Source organism: Columba livia, chromosome 1, assembly GCF_036013475.1.
Source record: "Columba livia isolate bColLiv1 breed racing homer chromosome 1, bColLiv1.pat.W.v2, whole genome shotgun sequence".
NCBI classification, from domain to species: domain Eukaryota; kingdom Metazoa; phylum Chordata; class Aves; order Columbiformes; family Columbidae; genus Columba; species Columba livia.
In genome coordinates this window covers 65,348,726-65,368,357 of record NC_088602.1, presented here as the reverse complement: position 1 = coordinate 65,368,357, position 19,632 = coordinate 65,348,726, and the positions used below count along the sequence as shown (strand labels likewise).

At 44.2% G+C, this 19,632-nt stretch overlaps 1 protein-coding gene and 1 long non-coding RNA gene across 5 annotated transcripts in view; one reads left to right on the top strand and one right to left on the bottom strand.

The window, feature by feature from the left end:
- EDAR (ectodysplasin A receptor) overlaps window positions 1–19,632 on the bottom strand; it is a 78,318-nt gene that overhangs the window by 27,414 nt on the left and 31,272 nt on the right. For all 4 annotated transcript variants that reach the window (XM_005498424.3, XM_005498425.3, XM_065059922.1 and 1 more), the window contains exon 2: window positions 424–492. In XM_005498424.3, the coding sequence (XP_005498481.1) occupies window positions 424–474 (51 nt within the window). In that variant the 5' untranslated portion in view covers window positions 475–492. The remainder of the gene's footprint in view (window positions 1–423; window positions 493–19,632) is intronic.
- Window positions 6,131–18,633, top strand: LOC135579240 (uncharacterized). The gene is made up of 3 exons (XR_010471964.1): window positions 6,131–6,459; window positions 8,879–8,907; window positions 17,554–18,633. It is a non-coding gene; the product is annotated as an uncharacterized LOC135579240 (long non-coding RNA).

Here is a 19,632-nt window from a genome sequence, read left to right as displayed (position 1 = left end):
AATTCTCACTCTTTCTTGTGCAGTAAATGCCTGAGTTTGCACCTCCAGCCCTTCCAGCTCTAACGAGACTTCATAAATGTGACTGCAAGGGACAATTATAACAACCTGAGATAATGAGCTGCCTCGGGCATCAACCATGATAAAGCTGTAGTTTCATGTGACACCCAGGCTAATTTGCTCTTCCAGTGGCTTCTGTCGCTCCTCCTCCCTGGGTCCTTCTCCCTCCCACTCCTGCCTGGAGGCCTCAGTCCAAGCAACACATGCCTGGGTGTTTTATTGAATGGAAATGGATAACTGTATTGGTCTTCAATCCTTAACTCATCCATAGCTGTAGCATGACAATTCACAGATGTTTGCAAAGACCCAAGCAGAACCCAGTTATCTTTGCATGCTGGAGAGACCTGTACGTACATGAATACCTACCACCAGAAAAGGGAAGACATGAGTCCATTTACATTCACCCAGGTGAGCCATGCTCTCTTGATATTTTACCTGAAAAGACAGAATTGGAGATTGTTTATGAACATGAGTAAATATTTGTGTGTGTTGCCAAAATAAGAACAGAAGGGCTCATAAGCAGAACAAAGGTTACAAGGGAGCGATGCCTGGAGGTCTAAACAGAGAGAAGGGGAGACGTGCAAGTGTGCTCACACACCTGCTACACACCCTCACTGCACACCTCTTTCCTCTCTTTGGGAAGACTGACGGCATAAGGGAGACCAGTCTTGCAACCTTTATAAAAATCTGTGAAAGATGAGGAACCAAGTCTGAGCCCCAGCACTTCTTGGCTCGCTGAGAAATCCTCCAGCTGAGGAACCGAGGGCTAGGTCTTGACTGTGAGCAAAAGAGGAATGGGGATCAGTAGGCTGGCTTGTGTCCCCACCGCTGAGTGCTAGACCCTGCTCGATTGCATTTGTCTAGGAAAGATCTAGATGGAGCAGCCAAAAGCAGAGCCAGGGAGCGAACCAGCAGCAAGCAGCATGGGCAGCTGGCTTTTTGGGGCTGCACTTTCCTCACAGGCTCATGCAGATCCACCAAGAAAGCCCTGAGCTGCCTTTGGTCAGAAGCGTGGGCTGCTTTTTGTTCTTGATAAGCAAACTTTAGATTTAAGAACTCAAGGAAGAAGCCAAACTTTATATTTGAAGTGCTATTACAATAGTTGGGGAAAATAAAAGCTGCAATCTCTATTATAAACATGCGTGCTAATTTATTTCATTTTTTCAAGTGAATAAGAGCTAATGTTACATATTCATGTACTGTATTTCTTTCTAAGGGGAAATAAGAGGCAGGAAAAGGAGGCACAAATTGTTTCATTAGCATGATACAACATATTTCATGGTATTGTTACAGCACATAAGCTGCCCTAGGGATTTTACAGCTTCAAATTACAAATGTTTGAGATACAGTTGCAACACATTGGTCCTAGCAGATGTAAACTACTCTTTAAATTTTCCAGATCTCAGACATTGCAAGACTTTTAGTATCCTAGAAGAATACAATTACTGCTTTGTGCCACATTCGAGCATAAAACCTACATGAGAGCAGCACTCTAGTATTTGAGATAGCCACTAACATTTACATTTTTAAACACTGAGTAGATTAAGCAGAGATTATATCACTCGAGCATCAAGCTGTGAACTTGCTTTATATGTTCCTTCCAGCAACTGGGCTAGCTGAGACAGGCAACTTAGGTGGGTGGGTGGACAACCTGAATTATGAGTATATTCGTTTCTGCAGGAAATTGAGCTTTGAAACCTAGAAACAAAAGAGAATCAGAGATAAATTGTCCTAAATCTGGAGGTAAGAAATGGAAAATAGTCATGCAATTGTATAAACTGTCAAACATTTAAGTTGGACAAAGGCTTTGGCTATGACAGTACAGTTACTTGGAAAAGTTCCGAGGATGTAAAGTCTTACTGTATATGTCTGTTAAACTGAACGCTAATTATAAGGGAGCTTGTTAGATTTTAAATATGAATAGTATTAAGGCTGTGTCCCTACTGATACAGAAAAATGATTGCATTTATTACAAATTGAGTCTGAGGCTGCTCAGGAACAAAAATTTCTCTGGTGAAGTCTGAATCTGTAGCTTTACAGTAACAATATGTCTTACAGTAAAAACATGTTTCAGTTGCTTTCAAGCCACCCAGATGTTTGCTGTTTGAGGTACTTATATGCAATCATAGCCAGATTTAAAAAATGGAAATGAAGAAGTGTAGCCCATTAATGTACAGCACAATATTATCCATCCATTTAGCATTTATTTACATAAAACGTTGAAAATCTCAACATACGTAGAGTATTTTTCTGTCTCTCAGTATAAATATGCATGTGGGGCTATGTTTTGTATGTAAACATGTTTTTTTTTTCCCCTGCATTCCATCATTATACATAGCAATATGTCAAGCATATGGAAAATACTTCTTTAACTGGAAAAAGCCAGTTCAAAGCGCTGAATACAGCCAGATTAGAACTCTAGGGGGGACTTTAGCCACAAACTGGAATACCAAAAAGCTAAATTTAATTTTAATTATTCTTCCCCCCTATTCTAGTACACTGCTCTAAACTGGAAGTGTTATTTTCTGGTTTGGGGAGTATTTTTTTCCCCCTCCTTTGGAGCTAAAAACCCAAATGCTTACTTTATTTTTATAAAGATGCATAAGGTTGCTGGTAGTAGGGCCATAGGTAGCTCCTCAGCTGGAATGATATCTGATGGTATCTACCGTGACATGTCAGGCTGCTCTTGTGCTTGCTGCCAATTTTCAGGCATATTAACTTACACCTATACCATATTATCTGTTACTCGTTAATCCCATCCACACAACAAGGAATCTTCTAGTGCTAAGGTTGCTTTTGTCCGTGAAGACACACAAAGCTTGGACGAGCCTGCATCTGCCAAGAAGCAGGAAAAAGAGTGACCAGTTGTTATGGTGCCTAATCAATGAAAGTCATTAGCTCTTAATGAGTCAACAGATGCTGCGCTGTTCCGTCACATTCTGCTGTGCTCTGACTAAAGCAAATGTCTCTCTCTGGTGGGATGGCAGGCAAAGATGAGCAGGAGGGGGCTGAAGTTGTGTTTTCACTGCGACCACACGATCGCTCCTCAGCGATTTGGGGTCTCCGGCAGCTCATCTGCTGAGCCCTCTGCAGACCCTGATCGGTGTTTTTTGTTTTCAGGCTGTATGGGTGTCTCCAGGGAGGAGGTGTAAAACACAGACTTGTGTCTTCGTGGATCAGGTGTGCAATACGCAACAAGCCTCGTCATGACTAGAGGGGGTTGCTAATTACAGCCATATTTGCCTTTCGGGGCATATTCGTTAATAGCTGTTAAGAATATACACATAAGCTGACAGGAAAAGGAAGACTATTTTCCCAGTGGCAACCACAGCAAGAAATGCTAGAGACTCCTTGTCTCAGCTTCTCCCCTGTAGACTGCAAGGCACAAATTTGGCCCAGGGGAATAGGGAAAGAGACGCCTGAAACCCAGTTGCTCAAATATTTCCCCTCCCAGGTGGAAGGCCCTTTTATATCATCTTTGTAGCTGATACAAACAAATGAATTAAAAAATCCCCAAAGAGAAAATGCCTAGTTCATGCTATCCAAAGGAGAATAAACGTCTTTCGCAGTAGTCAGCTTTTGAATTTGATAGTTTACTTAGATGCTTAGGTAGCACTGCCACAATGTTTACAGTATCTATGAGTAAACGGAGTAAATATAGCGAAAGTGCAAATCGTGAGGTTATCACAGCTGGTGGTCTAAGCTAAAGCTTACAGCTTTCGATGATCTTAGCTGTTATTTTAATTCTGTGGATTCAATAATTAACACAGTGCAAAAGCTAATTTCCTACCATAGACCTTTTTATTTTTAAAAATATGGTTGAAAACAGGAGGAAAGCAAACTCATGGACTGAAATACAGAAAAATGCGTTTCTTAATATTGTAGAGAGGAGGGGTTTTGGGGTGTCTCTGCACTTCTTTAGTTTCATCACTGATGCAGATATACTCCAAGGATACAAGACTACTTTGGAAGAGGGAAAAGCACAACTGCTCTCTCAGATAACTTCACTGCTTTGATATTTCTGTATGCATTTCTATTCTGGCATTTTCTAAGAAGCAGTTTGGTTAGCAGGTCTGTGATTGCGAATGTAATTCCTGAATAGCTGGCAAATTGGTATCAATCACAAATCCATATCCAAGATCTCCACAACTAGCAACAACAGCAATGGACAGCAGAATGCGAGACAAAAAGGCTTCATATAAATAAATATGGGCAGGTTGTATGTAATTCACAGGTGCCACCAAAAAAACCTTTAGGTTTATGAGAGGAACCTCGCAACTGGCCTTTTCCACAGATTATTACAGTTTTTGTGTGTGGGCTCAGTAGATAATCTCTGCATGTTCCTGATGCTGCTAAATCCTTTTTAGCTGTGATAAGCATATAATCCTCACTGCAGGGCCTCACGGGCTTCAGAGTTCAGCAGCAGAGTTTAGTATGACTCCAGCATAACGTGAAAAGATGGGATCTGAGTTTTTGTTTCAGGAGGAAAGAGGGTTCCCTGAGCCCACCACCAAACAACAATGAGAGGGAAAAATTAGAGAAGTAATAGCAAATGGAAACATAGGGATGATGAAGAAAACTATCTGTAGCCTTGGTTACAGTTTGTATTGTTGAGAAAAAATATTACGAAGAATAATATTGCATTTGTAGGACAACACAAAACACACTGTTCCTCACATCTATTTTTTAGTGCTTTGACCTCAGAAATACGCCTTAAAAATTACCTCAGAGAGAGATGTAAAAAGTGTTAAAATGATATAACTCTCTTCCTTTTACCTGAAACATCAAAAGTAAGTGAGCACAGCTCAAGCTACACATTAAACTTTAATTGACTCTGTGATCTGTCAACTCTGTCACAAAAATAATTCATTGTTCAGACACAGAAACAAGATTTTTCCAGTGGGAGCTGTGTTGACGAGAGGGGACATAAAAGACTCTTTAATTTGGGGGCACTGTGTGCTGAGGACGTGGGGTCAATCAAGTCTAATGAGAGTTATCTGTGTCTTACAGACTCACTTATCTGGAAGATTCATCTGGATGTCTGTATTCAAGCCTGATTTCTCACCTTACATACAGGCACGTGTTGGCTCTCATGTAGATGGGCCACCAGCTTTCTAAAAAGATTTTCAGGAAAATAAAAAAAAAGATATCACAAAGTAGGAAAAAGGCAAGAAAGAAGGAAAGACTCTTTTCAATGAACTTTGCATGGCTGCTATATGTTCCTGAAGAAACAAGGGCACTAATGAGGTATGGGGTCTGAGGGGACCCTGGGGTCACCCTGCCTGGCCCCAGGGCACCCACAGCTGCTTGGCACTGAGCCAGCTGCCCTCTGGCCCCCTTATTACTGGCATGGCCCTGATTCGTCCTCCTCCAGATTGATGGAGATATTCAAGGCCAGGCTGGATGGGGCTTTGAGCAACCTGAAGATGAAGGGAGGTTGGTCTATATGACCTTTGGAGGTCACTTCCAACCTGAAGTATTCTATGATTCTGTGACGTTGGCCTCATCTGCCAGCAGCATCCCTCAAAAACCCAACCCCACCAAACCAGGGCTACCCAAGGAACATGGTGGTCTCCATCCCCACTCCTAAGTCCTCCCAGGGCAGGTGGCTCACTGGCAAACCCCAATCCCTGCTGCCCCAGCAGCCTGAGGTGCTTGGGGAGGTCAGCAGGGAGTGAGCATGTGATGGCTTTTTGGGCAGGAAAATGGTAATTTGTTGATCCTGCAACTTGCCACTGCAACACATCGGCTTCAGTGATGTTTCCACTAGAAAGGCTGATATTTTGGTGGGGAAGTGATAGTGTAGGAAAAAGGCACTCACGACCTTCTGCCACGGAGGCTGCTGAGGTAGCTCTCTTGTTGGTGCTGCTTTATACAAAGAAGCAAATACTCATTAGGGAAAAACATGAGCAGGGACTTGTAGGTCCTCCAGTCAAAAGGCTGCCCTGACCCTTAGGCTGAGTCACACGATCTCTTTTGTTTTCGATAATTAAAAAAAAAAAAAAAAATCTCTAGGATTTGTTCTGATGCACAATTTTAAAAAAAATCTGAAACATATTTGTAATGGGGAAACAAATATTGACTTTTTTGGCCAGTCCCCATGAGGATTTTCCTCAGTGGGAGAGGCTTGCTTTCCATGTCTCCAAAACTAAAATTTTTCTAAGGTGATTTACATGAAGACTTCCCAGTTATTTTCAGCTCCTCCTAATGTCTGCCAGGAAGTAATACAATTGACACAATTACTCCTGGTTCCCTTGCTTGTTTGCTTACTAGTTTCTTTCAGAAGTGCTTAGGCTTTTCTTTTCAGAAACGTTGGCAATGGCAGCGGTGGGAACAGTGTGCTGGAGGCACACCAGAGCTGCACTCCGTTTTCCCTCAGAGAGCTCCTGCTCCCCAGCCCAGGTAAGCTCGCCCTGCTGCCAGCTCACAACTGCTGGAGGGCACCCGAGTTTTCCATGGAAATAGTTGCAAGAAGGATCTTACATCATCACAAAAGGCTGCAAATGAGCACATTAGACTCCCAAGCCTAATAATTCTAAGGTGAGAATTAATGAGCAACAGTATAGTCCTTCACTGTCTAAGGGGCTGTCCCAGGGCTGCATCAGCTCTGTGCTTTCTCCATCACCGCTTCCTAAGAAGTTTCCTCATCTGAGAGGAAGCTTGTTTTTGGCATTTGCTTCTGGGAGCAAGGTAAAATTGCTGATTTGAAAACAACTCATTTTAGATTCAGTAGCTCTCCCTAACTCCTAAGACAAGTATTACTTTCTATTTGGAGCAGAAAATTAAAAGCTTATTAGGAAAATGCAAACCACTGAAGCAATGATGATGTTTTTCTAACATATTTTCCTTTTTTACTGGGCTTAATGCTTTCTAGATGACAGATAAGCTAATAAGAACAGTCTAAGTCTTGGCTTGTGTTATTAAGATTGATAAGCATTTGAGCGCACACTTTGCTTCCATTTCTCGGGGTCTGATTCTGTGAGCTGCTGAATACCTTCAGATCTCACAGTATTTGGGAAGGGCAGGATTTTTCATATTGTGCAGAGACTGGCATCTTTTTTATACAGTAATGGTTGATGGGCAGGACAGAAGTAGAGAAATTTAGAAATACTTTACATGAAGAAATTGAGGTGAAATCCTACAGTGACCAACAACAGGATTTACAGAAACTGTAAATAGAATAGAAATAACATGGTGACCATCAATAAATAATACCTGCTCTTAGCTCTAAGCCAGAAAATTGTTAGAGAAGCTAACACGCAGTTCTGCTTTTTTCCATGGTTTACATGAAAACATCAGAATTACTGCATCTTGCAGGCACAGTGAATAGCAGCTGGGGTGCTGTGGGAAGGGGCTGCAGCAGAGCATGGGGGTCCCTTCGGAGGGTGAACCTCCCCTGAGCAGGTCGCTGCATGGAGGAGGATGTCATTGGGAGGGTTCCAGCCACAAACTTTCTTTCCCTCTACAAGTGCCTGAAGCAACAGTGCAGCAATTACATTGTGTTTGGCAAATGTAATGAAGTCAGTATTAGGTGGTGGCCATTTATACTTTGGTACTTGATTTTCGAGTCCCAGAAAAGCCTCTTGTTTGTCAACAGGCCTCTGTCTTGCAGACAAAAGGATACATATGCTGCCAACAAACATTAGGGTTTTTTTATTATTCTACTTTTTACACAACTCTGTTTGAAGGGGATTTATTATTTTTGTAAACTAAAGGCTGGCTGCATTTAAATTAAAAAACTACATCCCAAGCTGCCCAGGCCACCATTGTTGGGAAGAGCAGGGAGGAGGAGCACAGGGAGGGGAAGCTCTCTGCAGGGAACAGGGGCCACACAGCAAGTGGGCGCCGTGCCAGGGAGTGCCCGAGGGGAGAGGTTGCTGGGGGTCACAGCACGGGACCCCTGCAGCACCAGTCAGGGCTTGTGGGCCCCTGTAGTCTGAGCAGGGAGATGCAGGGTGGTACATGGGAGCAGTTCCCCCATGTGCCCCATCCACCCACCCACCCACCTCGTGGGTGTGGGTCCCCCAGGGGGAATAGAGAGAGGATGGGGCGTAGAGGCCAAAATGCAGCTCCTGGTTCAAGGCCAGGCAGAAGAACATGCCACAACAACCAAACCCTCCGTATCTGTGGGTAGTTGCGAGCTACGACCTGCTGACGCTGCTATTTATGCCAACCACCACGCATAGAAGTGAGAGGAGAAACAACCACCACTTTTGCTAATAGCAGCTGAAGTCACAGCCCACTATATGGACATACCCATAGAAATTATGTGTTTACAGGCACACAGGTGGATTCAAACACATCTATTCATACCTACATCCACTCAGAGAGACTGACTGTCCCTCAGATCTCTCTTCAGCCTGGATCTGCCCAATATCAGACAATGTCCCCCTGGAGGGGGATCTCTGCGCTTAACGTGCTGTGTAGGGTTACAATTAGGAAGTAGATTGCCTCCATTCCTAGGGAAGGAGGAAGAAATGTCTTTCTCTGTTGGAATACTTTCTCTTTTGAGTCAATAATCATAAAATCTCTTCATAATTTCTCTGAGGCCCTCATTTTTTCTTTTTTTTAATGAAGGTGTTTACATTCCTAATTAAGGAGTGCATTAAGCCTAGTGGTACCTTATCTGATAAACCTGTTACAAGGCTATGTCAAGCTGAGTTATCCCCTGGGCTGGAAATGCACAAGCCAAGAGCTTGCAATTAACTTGGGTTAATTACAAAATACCAGAAATGTAACAATGTATTTAAAACATAACACAGGTGCTAATGATCCTATTTTTTTTTCTTTCTTTCCCACCTCCTTTTTTTTCCTTCTGTAGGACCTTAAAGCCTGTCACTTCGCTTCCAGGTAACACCCCCTCCCCCCAACTCCACAGGTGTTAACCACCTTTTTTCTCTCATGTGGTGGGATTGATTAGCATAGTGAGATTGATCCAAGAGTGAGTACCTCTGCCTTACAGTTAGTACAGCTTTTACTGCTGCTTTTTGGATCTGCTGAAGGGTCTAGACCTGAGATGTTTCTTTTCTCTAGATCTATTGGCTGGTCTAATAAAATACATAATTTCTCTCACCATGTCTATTCTCCCACCACCAGCACTGTCATGCACATCATGAGAACTTTGAGACAACACCACCATCAGTGCCATGCAGGATGTAAGCTTGTGTAACCACTCAGCTTCCTTCCCACGAAACAGCAACCTTGCAACTGCAACCTGGCCATTTCAGCAGGGGTATTGCCTTGCAGCTTGGTGGGCTCAGCTAGTTCTGATTGCAACTTGCAGCCCAGAACACTTAAATCAGACTGGTTTTGAGAGACCAGGCAGGAGCCTTCAATTAAGTAATTGATCTTTTGACATGATCCATCCAGAGCTCTCTGCTTGCTCATGTTTTACCTGTTGGACCTATCCCATATTCCTTATGCATATCAGTGTCAAATCACAGTATCACAGTATGTTTGGGATTGGGAGGGACCTCAAAAGATCATCTAGTCCAATCCCCCTGCTGGAGCAGGAACGCCTAGGTGAGGTCGCACAGGAACAAGTCCAGGCGGTTTTTGAATGTCTCCAGAGAAGGAGACTCCACAAATGTTTTATTGAAGTCCAGACAGCCCATGGTATTAGAAAGAAAATCTTCCTGTCAAGGATAAATTAGGAGCCTGGTATCACACATCTAAAGGAAGTCTCTGTTTCTTCCATGATCTACAGCAAACGTAAGCGCATTTCTTGTGCAAAAACCACTAATAAAACAGCTGGAGCTATTGACCCCAAATGTAGATGGGGAGGAGAGAATATTTTCAGGATTAGGGAACTATCAGCCAAAAGTTTTACAAAAACCAACTCCCTCGACCCTGGAAGCACCACAGTGGACTGCTGAAACCACATGAGGCAAGCAGCAAGGCAGGGCACGAGAAGGATGAATAACTGTGGGTACAACCATCCCAAATCCTTCCTAGCTACAAGGGGTGTGCAACGGGGAGAAGAGCTTGCTGAGGTGAGTGGGAGCAGGAGCAGGTTGCTACCCTGTTTCCCTGAAAATAAGCCCTACCCTGAAAATAAGCCCTAGCGTGGTTTTTCAGGATTTTTGAGGGTGCTCAAAATATAAACCCTACTGCAAAAATAAGCCCTAGTTACAGTTCATAAAAACAGGTAATTTAAATAGTCTCCAGGCAGCTATACGTGTAAAAAAGTAAGCATCTTTTGGAGCAAAAATTAATACCAACCCTGTCTTATTTTTGGGGAAACAGGGGCCAGCAGGGTCCAGGGGTTGCTCACTGCAGGTAGCTCAGGGAGATTCCTGCCTGCATGGCCACCCTAGGGCAGGTGTGGGGCTGTCTCCTGTGGGCTCTGCTGGTGTCTCAGCCTAGATGCCTGATGCCTGGGAACTGGAGTAACTGGAAACCATTGCACAAACTACTGTCCCCCCTATAATATCTGAGGGTCAGGTTTTGCCACATGCTGACCTGACAGCAAAAACTGCAGAAGGCATGGGCAAATGGAGGAGTTCAGGCAGGCAAACTAATGCCCTGGAAGGCAAGCCAAGTGTTTGGGTGCATAGGGTGTTTGGAAAGCCAGGTATAGGGTGTTTGGAAAATATCTATATAGAAAGGAAGCTATACTCTTTCTGCTTGTGCTATGCCACACTGCTTTTCCCATGTGTGCTACAAGGGTGTTCATGACTGTCTCCCTGAGTCACCATGGGAGGGCTGCTGCCTGCTTCTGACCCGAGTACCACTAACCCCAGACTACATGTCCTCTTCTAATGTACTGTATTTCAAATTGGCTTTATATTACCTCCCCTCCACCACTTAACTGCTCTTTTAGCCAATTCACATGCTTTTTATGGTGCTACAACCTGACTATGCTGTGAGCAGAAATGGATATTTTTGTTATCCCAATGCACATCTATTGCATCATCCCATTCCAGTGACAGAAGCACAAGAAAACATCAAGATGCAGTTTCAGAAGCATTACCCTGTCCTAACATAGAGGTGATGTGGTGGAAATGTAACAGAGCACTGTGGGAAAAATGAAAGGGATAACACCAGAAAATAGTTGAAATCATGGTGAACATCATGGTCTTTTGGTCTTGGTTTCTAGCATCTAGACATTTAGTTGCATGAATTTTTAAAATGCGTGTTTGTTTAAAGCTGCTTTTTGATAAAAGAGCCTTTGGACATGTCAAAAGTCTTACTATAACTGTGAACCAGATCTAAGGTTTTATAATATTCTGTTTTGCTGTAGGGAAAACTAAATAATGATAGGAAAGGGACCTCTGGGAAGCAATAACAGTCCTAAGAAGTCTGGAAGACAAGAAGCCAGTGAGAGGATTTAAAGTTATCTCTAGAAACATTTAATATGATCAAATAAATATAATCTTTTCTGTTACAAACCAGAAGGTGACACATTTTCCTAGTGGATGATAAGGGATGTTGTAGCGAATAAATGCAGCTCCTTCCAGCTGTTTTAATAGTTGTTTGTGAAGTTGTTTGTCAGCCTTGAGAAACTTTGGATTTGGCTATTCTTTAAAAAGGAGAACTTCCTATAGCTCCCTTTAGCAGCTCTGGAATGTAAAGTGTCATCCACAAGCAGCTGAAGACCTTCTACTCCTTCTGACTGCAGTACTTGCTGAGAAAGGAGGTATTCTGGGATAACACTACTTTGTACTGCAAATTTAAAATCAGATGTGAATTATCCTCTCCATAAAACACCTTTGAATAGATTTAATAATGCCCCACGGATGGTCAATTTAATGTTTTGATTTAATGTATGTCCTGTGAGTGTTTTCTTTACACACCTTACAAGAAAAGGCCTGAAAAGTTGGGTCTCCTAAACCAGACCCTGACTCCACTGGGGGGCAGTGCATTAGCACGCATATCAATTCTGTACTCACCTTCTCCTGAGAAAGCAAGTTTTCCCAGATAAATATTTACTTATCATGCGAGGTTCTGCTTAATGAAGCAAATACGGTCAGGCAAATATCTACTGTGAATATCTCTCTTATACATGCTGTTAGATTACTGATTTGCTAGCTAAAGGTCTAACACTAACCTGAGAATGAAACCAAGCCTGAGTACAGAGGCAGTTTAAAGATAAACTATTTATTGGCACCAGGATCAACAGATTCTAAATTAGCTACAAAGCTGCAGGGAATAATGACATGTGAAGTCAGTTTTTTGTTTTTTGTTTTTTTTTTCTTTAATTCTTAGCCCCTCAGGAAATTTGTGATGGTTTGATGTTCATCTGGAGTCTTGTCAAAATTCTGTAGAAACTTAATAGCCTGCCAACATGGGTGGTTGTTGCTTGGAGGCATTTCAACATGGCAAAGGTCCTGTCTGCATGCTGCAGACCTGTATCCGTCAAAGGCTGCTTGGAATGACATGAAAACAGGAGCCGTGTGGTGTCAAAATGCCTTGTGCAGGATTGTAGGGGTAATATATGCACATCCCTGCTCTCTTGAGGCAGCCAAGCTGTAGGAGGAATCCATTTGGCCCCTTAATTATTCCAAGCACCACCTAAGCTTTAAACCCCACAAGGTGCTACCACACCTATATACCAGGGTTTGGGTGGGACAGGGCTCCCAGTTCTCTGGTTAGAAGAAAAATGAAGACCAGAGGGCAGCTGGGGAGGCAGGATGAAGCTGGGTGGAAGCACGAACCGGGGCAGAAGTCTAGGCATGGAGCTGGAAGCAGCATGGAGGCTGGTGTCCAGATCAGGAGTCCTGGGCTGGAGAAATTGCACCAAGGGTGAGAACAGAAGTGGAAACATGACATAAATGGAAGGCAGCAGAGGCAAGCACAGGCTGTGGTTGACCTTTGGTGGGGTGGCACCATCTGCTCGTTCCACAGCAAGCTCTAAGGACAGTTGTATGGTGGGGTCTATGTAACATGACTCCACAAAATGTCATGGGCCCTCCAGGGTTAAAGGCAATCACAATGCATGGTGCCTACAGGGTTGGAAGCCATTACAATACAAGGGAATGGTATGGGTTGGCAAAGCTTCAGGATGCAGAACTAGATCCACCCTGTGCAGAGTGGTGGGATGGGTAAGAGGATGAGCCTTAAAGTACTCTTGTGATGAGGTTCAAGCTGCTACTTGAAGGCATGGGAGAAAACAGCATTGGAGAGCAAGGATGTCTGCCCCATGGCAGTGCAGAGAGCTGCTTGCACTTCCCACAGCAACGCTCTGCTGTGCCATGCCAAGCATTTTGGGATGGTGACAAGAATTAGAGTGAAGAATTAGTTGGTAGGAAAAAACCTTGGTTACACACCACCATGGAAGGAGACACATAATTATTTTGGCCTGAACCCAGGAACCGGATAGCTGAGGGATACATACACATAGAACAGCTACCATAGGTGAAACAGTGGAATTGCACCACAGCAGAGAAAGCACTTGGGCAAGTTTTGTGCGGGTGTTGTGCCTTTCCAAGCACAGCCCTTGGCCTGAGTAGTGCAAGTGGGGGAACTGCTTAACAGCGAGAAGCCTGTGTTGGCAGGACTGCCACCTGAGGCTTCTGAGGGAGGTGGTGGAGCTACTCACCAAGACATTTTCCACCATTTATGGAAAGTCCTGGCTAAGCGGGCAGGTACCTGTTGACTGGAGATCAGCCATGTGATGCCTATCTACAAGAAGGGCTGGAAGGCAGATATAGTGAATTACAGACCTGTCAGTCTGATAGTGCCAGGGAAGGCATGCTTCAAGCAGGTGGTTTTGAGTGCACAGGAACAGGCTATAGCAGTGTGCCGAAAGGCTAGCCGGCAGGGAAGACAACCAGCTTGGCTAAATTGGAGATTCTGAATGAAATCAGAAATAAAAAGAGACTTTACCGACTGTGGAAAAAAGGGCTGGCTACTTATGAAGAATTTATGGAAATAGCTAGATCATGCAGAAAAAAAATCAGGGAAACAAAAGTGCAATTTGAAGTTAATTTGGCCAATTCTGTCAGGGATAATAAAAAGTCCTTCTTCAAATATGTTAATAACAAAAGGAGGGGCAAGGAAAACCTCCATTCTCTGTTGGACTCTGAGGGAAATATAGTTAACAAAGATGAGGAGAAAGCTGAGGTACTCAATACCTACTTTGCCTCAGTTTTCACCAGTAAGACAGGTGGCCCTCAGGATAACTCATCTCTGGAGGTGGTTGACAGAGATAGGAAGCCAAATAGGCCCCTTGTATTCCAGGAGGAAATAGTTGGGGATTTACTGAGCCATCTGGATCCTCACAAGTCTATGGGACCAGATGAGATCCATCCTAGGGTGATGAGGGAGCTAGCAGAAGAACTTGCCAAGCTGCTCTCCATCATCTTCCAACAGTCCTGGCTCACTGGGGAGGTCCCATATGATTGGAAATTGGCCAATGTTACCCCAGTCCACAAAAAGGGCTGCAGAGCTGAGCCTGGCAACTACAGGCCTGTCAGCCTGACCTCGGTGCCTGGCAGGGTTGTGGAGCAGATCATCCTGAATGGAATCACACAGCACCTTCAGGATGGACTGTCTGACCAACCTGATCTTCTTTTATGATCAGGTGACTCACCTGGTGGATGAGGGGAAAGCCATGGATGTGGTCTATCTGGACTTCAGCAAGGCCTTTGACACTGTCTCCCATAATATACTCTTGCAAAAGCTGGTAGCCCATGGCTTGGACAAGTGTACTCTACGCTGGGTTAAGAACTGGCTGGAGGGCCGGGCCCAGAGAGTGCTGGTGAATGGGGCTGCATCCAGCTGGCGGCCAGTCACTAGTGGTGTTCCCCAGGGGTCAGTGTTGGGTCCAGTCCTGTTTAACATCTTTATTGATGATTTAGATGAGGGGATTGAGACCATCATCAGCAAATTTGCTGATGACACCAAGTTGGGAGGGAGTGTCGACCTGCTGGAAGGCAGGAGGGCTCTGCAGAGGGATCTGGATAGACTGGAAAAATGGGCTGATTCCAATGGGATGAAGTTCAATAAGGCCAAATGCCGGGTGCTGCACTTTGGTCACAACAACCCCCTGCAGCGCTACAGGCTGGGCGCAGAGTGGCTGGAGAGCAGTCAGACAGAAAGGGACCTGGGGGTACTAATTGACAGGAAGCTCAACATGAGCCAACAGTGTGCCCAGGTGGCCAAGAAGGCCAACGGTATCCTGTCCTGTATCAAAAATAGCATGGTCAGCAGGACAAGGGAAGTGATCCTTCCCCTGTACTCTGCATTGGTGAGGCCACACCTGGAGTATTGTGTTCAGTTCTGGGCCCCTCAGTTCAGGAAAGACATTGAAGTGCTGGAGCGGGTCCAGAGAAGAGCAACACGACTGGTGAAGGGACTTGAACATAAGACCTATGGGGAAAGGCTGAGGGAGCTGGGGTTGTTTAGTCTAGAGAAGAGGAGGCTTAGAGGTGACCTCATCACTCTCTATAACTACCTGAAGGGAAGTTATAGCCAGGTGGGGACTGGTCTCTTTTCCCAGGCAGTCAGCAGTAGGACAAGGGGGAATGGGCTTAAACTCTGCCAGGGGAAATTTAGGCTGGATATTAGAAAGAAATTCTTTACAGAGAGAGTGGTCAGGCATTGGAATGGCCTGCCCAGGGAGGTAGTGGACTCGCCGTCCCTAGAGGTTTTTAAACTGAGATTGGACATGGCACTTAGTGCCATGATCTAGTAAACGGACTAGAGTTGGACCAAGGGTTGGACTCGATGATCTCTGAGGTCTTTTCCAACCCAGTCGATTCTATGATTCTGTGTGATTCTGTTATGAAGTAGATCATCCTGAGTGTCATCACAAGGCACATACAGGATGACCAAGTGATCAGGCCCAGTCAGCATGGGTTTATGAAAGGCAGGTCCTGCGTGACCAACCTGATCTCCTTCTGTGAAAAGGTAACCCACTTAGTGGATCAAGGAAAGGCTATGGATGTTGTCTGCCTGGACTTTGATGAAGCCTGTGACACCATATCCCACAGCATTCTCCTGAAGAAACTAGCAGCTCATGGCTTGGATGGGTGTACTCTTCACTAGATAAAAAACTGTCGGATGGCCGGGCCCAAAGAGTTATGGTGAATGGAGTCAAATCCAGTTTGCAGTCACCAGTGGTGTTCCCCAGGGCTCAGTATTGGGGGCAGTTCTGTTTAATCTCTTTATCAATGATCTGGATGAGAGCATCAAGTGCGCCCTCAGTAAGTTTGCAGATGACACCAAGCTGGGTGCCCATGTTGATCTGTTGGAAGATAGGCATTACAGAGGGACTGGCTTGATTGATGGGCTTTGGCCAACTATACGAAGTTCAACAAGGCCAAGTTCCGGGTCCTATGCTTGAGTCACAACAACCCCAGGCAGTGACACAGGCTTGGGGAAGAGTGGCTGGAAAGCTGCCTGGTAGAAAAGGATCTGGGGGTGTTGATCGACAGCTGGCTGAACATGAGCCAGCAGTGTGCCCAGGTGGCCAAGAAGCCCAACAGCATCCTGGCTTGTATCAGAAATAGTGTGGCCAGCAGGACTAGGGATTGTTCCCCTGTACTTGACGCTGATGAGGCCCCCACCTCAAATTCTGTGTTCAGTTTTGGGCCCCTCACTGCAAGAAAGACATTGAGGTGCTGGAGCGAATTTAGAGAAGGACAACAAAGCTGGTGAAAGGTCTGGAGAACCAATCCTATGAGGAGTGGTTGAGAGAACTGGGGTTGTTTACCCTGGAGGAAAAGAGGCTGAGGAGAGACCTTATCACTATTTACAACTACCTGAAAGGAGGTTGTAGCATGGAAAGAGTTGGTCTCTTCTCCCAAGCAGCAAACAATAGGTTGAGAGGAAATGGCCCCAAGTTGCACCAGAGGAGATTTAAATTGGATATTGGGGAAAAATTTCTTCACGGAAAGAGCTGTCAGGCGTTGGAACGGGCTGCCCAGGGAAGTGATGGAGTCACCATCCCTGAAGGTATTTAAAAGATGTGTAGATGAGGTTCTTAGGGACATGGTCTAGAGGTAGACTTGGCAATGTTAAGTTAACCGTTGGACTTGATGATCTTAAAGGTCTTTTCAAACCAAAATGATTCTATGATTTGATGACTCTGTGACTAACCTGACAGGGACATGTGCTGTGGAGGGAGCACTGCCTCTCAGCAGGGCCTTAGTTTGCTCTCTCTGGGGCCCTCACAGTGTTTCTGTAGTTGCATAGCTGTACCCTTATAGATGATACAGCTATCACTCTGTGTCTTGTGTCAAGCTGTAGGGAAAGTGAGGTACATATTAGATACCTGCACCAGGACTGTACCCATGTCTGATGATTTGAGCTAGTCCAGATCATTGCTCTTGTCCCTGTTTGGGTACATTAATACAGGTTCTGGAGCAGAGCTGGGCAGAAGTGGTACAGCTATTTAGGATACCTCTAGGCTAGGAAGAGGCAGAACTTGCTGGAAGTTCATGCTGACTCATCAGTCCCCGGATTTGAGAGCTTGTGGAGGAGGTTCTCACTGTGCTTTGTGGGTTTGGTTTGGTTTTGTTTTACTTTGCTTTGTTTTGATTTGTTTTTCAGGGCTGAACATGCCATGGATGGCTTTGTCCGAGAGCCTTGCGGCCAAGAACACAGATTTACCTTGTTCCACAGGTTGGTGGAACACATCTGGGCTTTGTAAGGAAAAGACTTCTGAAGCATGAGGAGGAGGAGGCAGAGGAGGCACTCAAATAAGTGGCCTTACTAGATCCCACGCAGATGATAAACTATATTATGGCCATGGGAGGATGAAGGGTGAAGTTGGATATGTTTGGCTCTGGATAGGGGAGGTGGGCTGTTGAGAAGCAGTGCAGTAGGTTCCTGACAGAGGAGAAACGCTACATGTCTAGTTGAGGGTATGTCATTCCACTCAGCTTGTGGGCAGAAGAGAAGTGCAAAGCAGAAAGCAGAGCTGGCTAAAACTAAGATAATTCTAAGAAGATTAAAAATAATTTTTGGTAATTAATGGATAATTCATGTTTATCAGGATTATAAGAAAGAAGAATAGCTTACAGCTGTAAATTCAAGTACATTTTTACTTTCTAAGCATTTAAGTACTCACCGTAATTGCAGCAATGAAATGCTGAAGGCTCTTCTTGGATTAAACTTGCCTGCAATTCAGAGGATACTGCAAACACTTCTCCAGATCACATGGACCTATATTTGAAAACTTGGATCATAGATGCCTACTAGTTTGGATATCGCATTTCCATCTGATGGCCTTCATGAAGTTTATTACTAAACATGGAAAAAAATAATTCTCCCTATATTTAATTTCTATCACCTCTGACAGCTTTCTAGTTTGTGTCTGTGTGTGCAACATTTGTGGGCAAGTTTTTTGACACAAAAATTCCTTTTGCAAGGCTAGCATGGATGTTTTTCCTATATTTCATCTCCCTATTTTTGAAGGAGTGATTTTGATGATGAAGTAATTGTAATAAAGTAAAGCTTATACTGAAACAAATCTCAGAGCTACATTAATTTAGCCTAATTAAAATAAGATTCTTGCATCTTCTCAGCTATACTTTCTTTAAAAGTCTATGTATCTCCGAGACACATTGAGTGCCAAAACCACCAGACCATAAAGCCATTAGATTTTACAGAGAATTATATAGACCCTTGCCAAATCAATCTATCAGTGCAGTAAAATGCATCCTGTCAGAAGAAAAAGTGGTGATTCTGAGATCTGTGCTTATTATGTGATTATCAGTTATCAAATAACTCAATCATTAAAAAAAGGACCGAATGGCATCTTAAGAAGTTATCTAATCTACCCCTCTGTTTCGCACTAAGACAAAATCATTTTCCACCACCAGCAAACGTTTATCTAACTGAGTCTTGGGAACCTCCAGTGACAGAGATTACACAATTTTTCCCTCATCTATTTATTCCAGTACTCTGCCATTCTTGGCGTTAGGCAGTTTCTCTTAATGTCTAATCTACATCTCCATTCACTTGAAGCTGCTGCCATTTGTCTTATCCAACACAGATGTGAAGAACAGGTTATTCCCTCCAGCTCTATAGTATTTGAGTCTGATCTGATTCCTCAGCTTGGTCATATTTTATGCAAAACTGTGCTAACTCATCCAATCTTGTATTTCACTGGTCTCTTTTTCACACACCCGAGGATGAAGTTGGGGTGACAGAGCACTGGAATAGGCTGCCCAGGGAGGTTGTGGAGTTGCCTGCTCTGGAGACATTCAAAACCCATCTGGACGCCTTCCTGTGTAACTTCATCTGGGTGTTCCTGCCCTGGCAGGGGGATTGGACTAGGTGATCTTTCAAGGTCCCTTCCAATCCCTAGCATTCTGTGATTCTGTGATCCAGTGATAAAGGTCCTGCAGTCAGCAAGGGGTTTACTGGAGACCATAAAATCTCATCTTTTGAGCTACTACATGTTTGAAGCTGATGAGGTTTTTGACTTGTTCTTCTGTTTCCTTCCTTGTAATCTATGTTGTCATTTCCACCAAGATGTGAAAAAAATATCTTACATTCGTAAGACATATATCAATTTTGCAGAGTTGCTACTTATATGCCAGCAACTACATTTCTTTTGTGCCTAATGACTGCCCTGGGTTTTTCATTCTGCTGGAGCAAACTCCACCAAATTTCTTGTTTTGC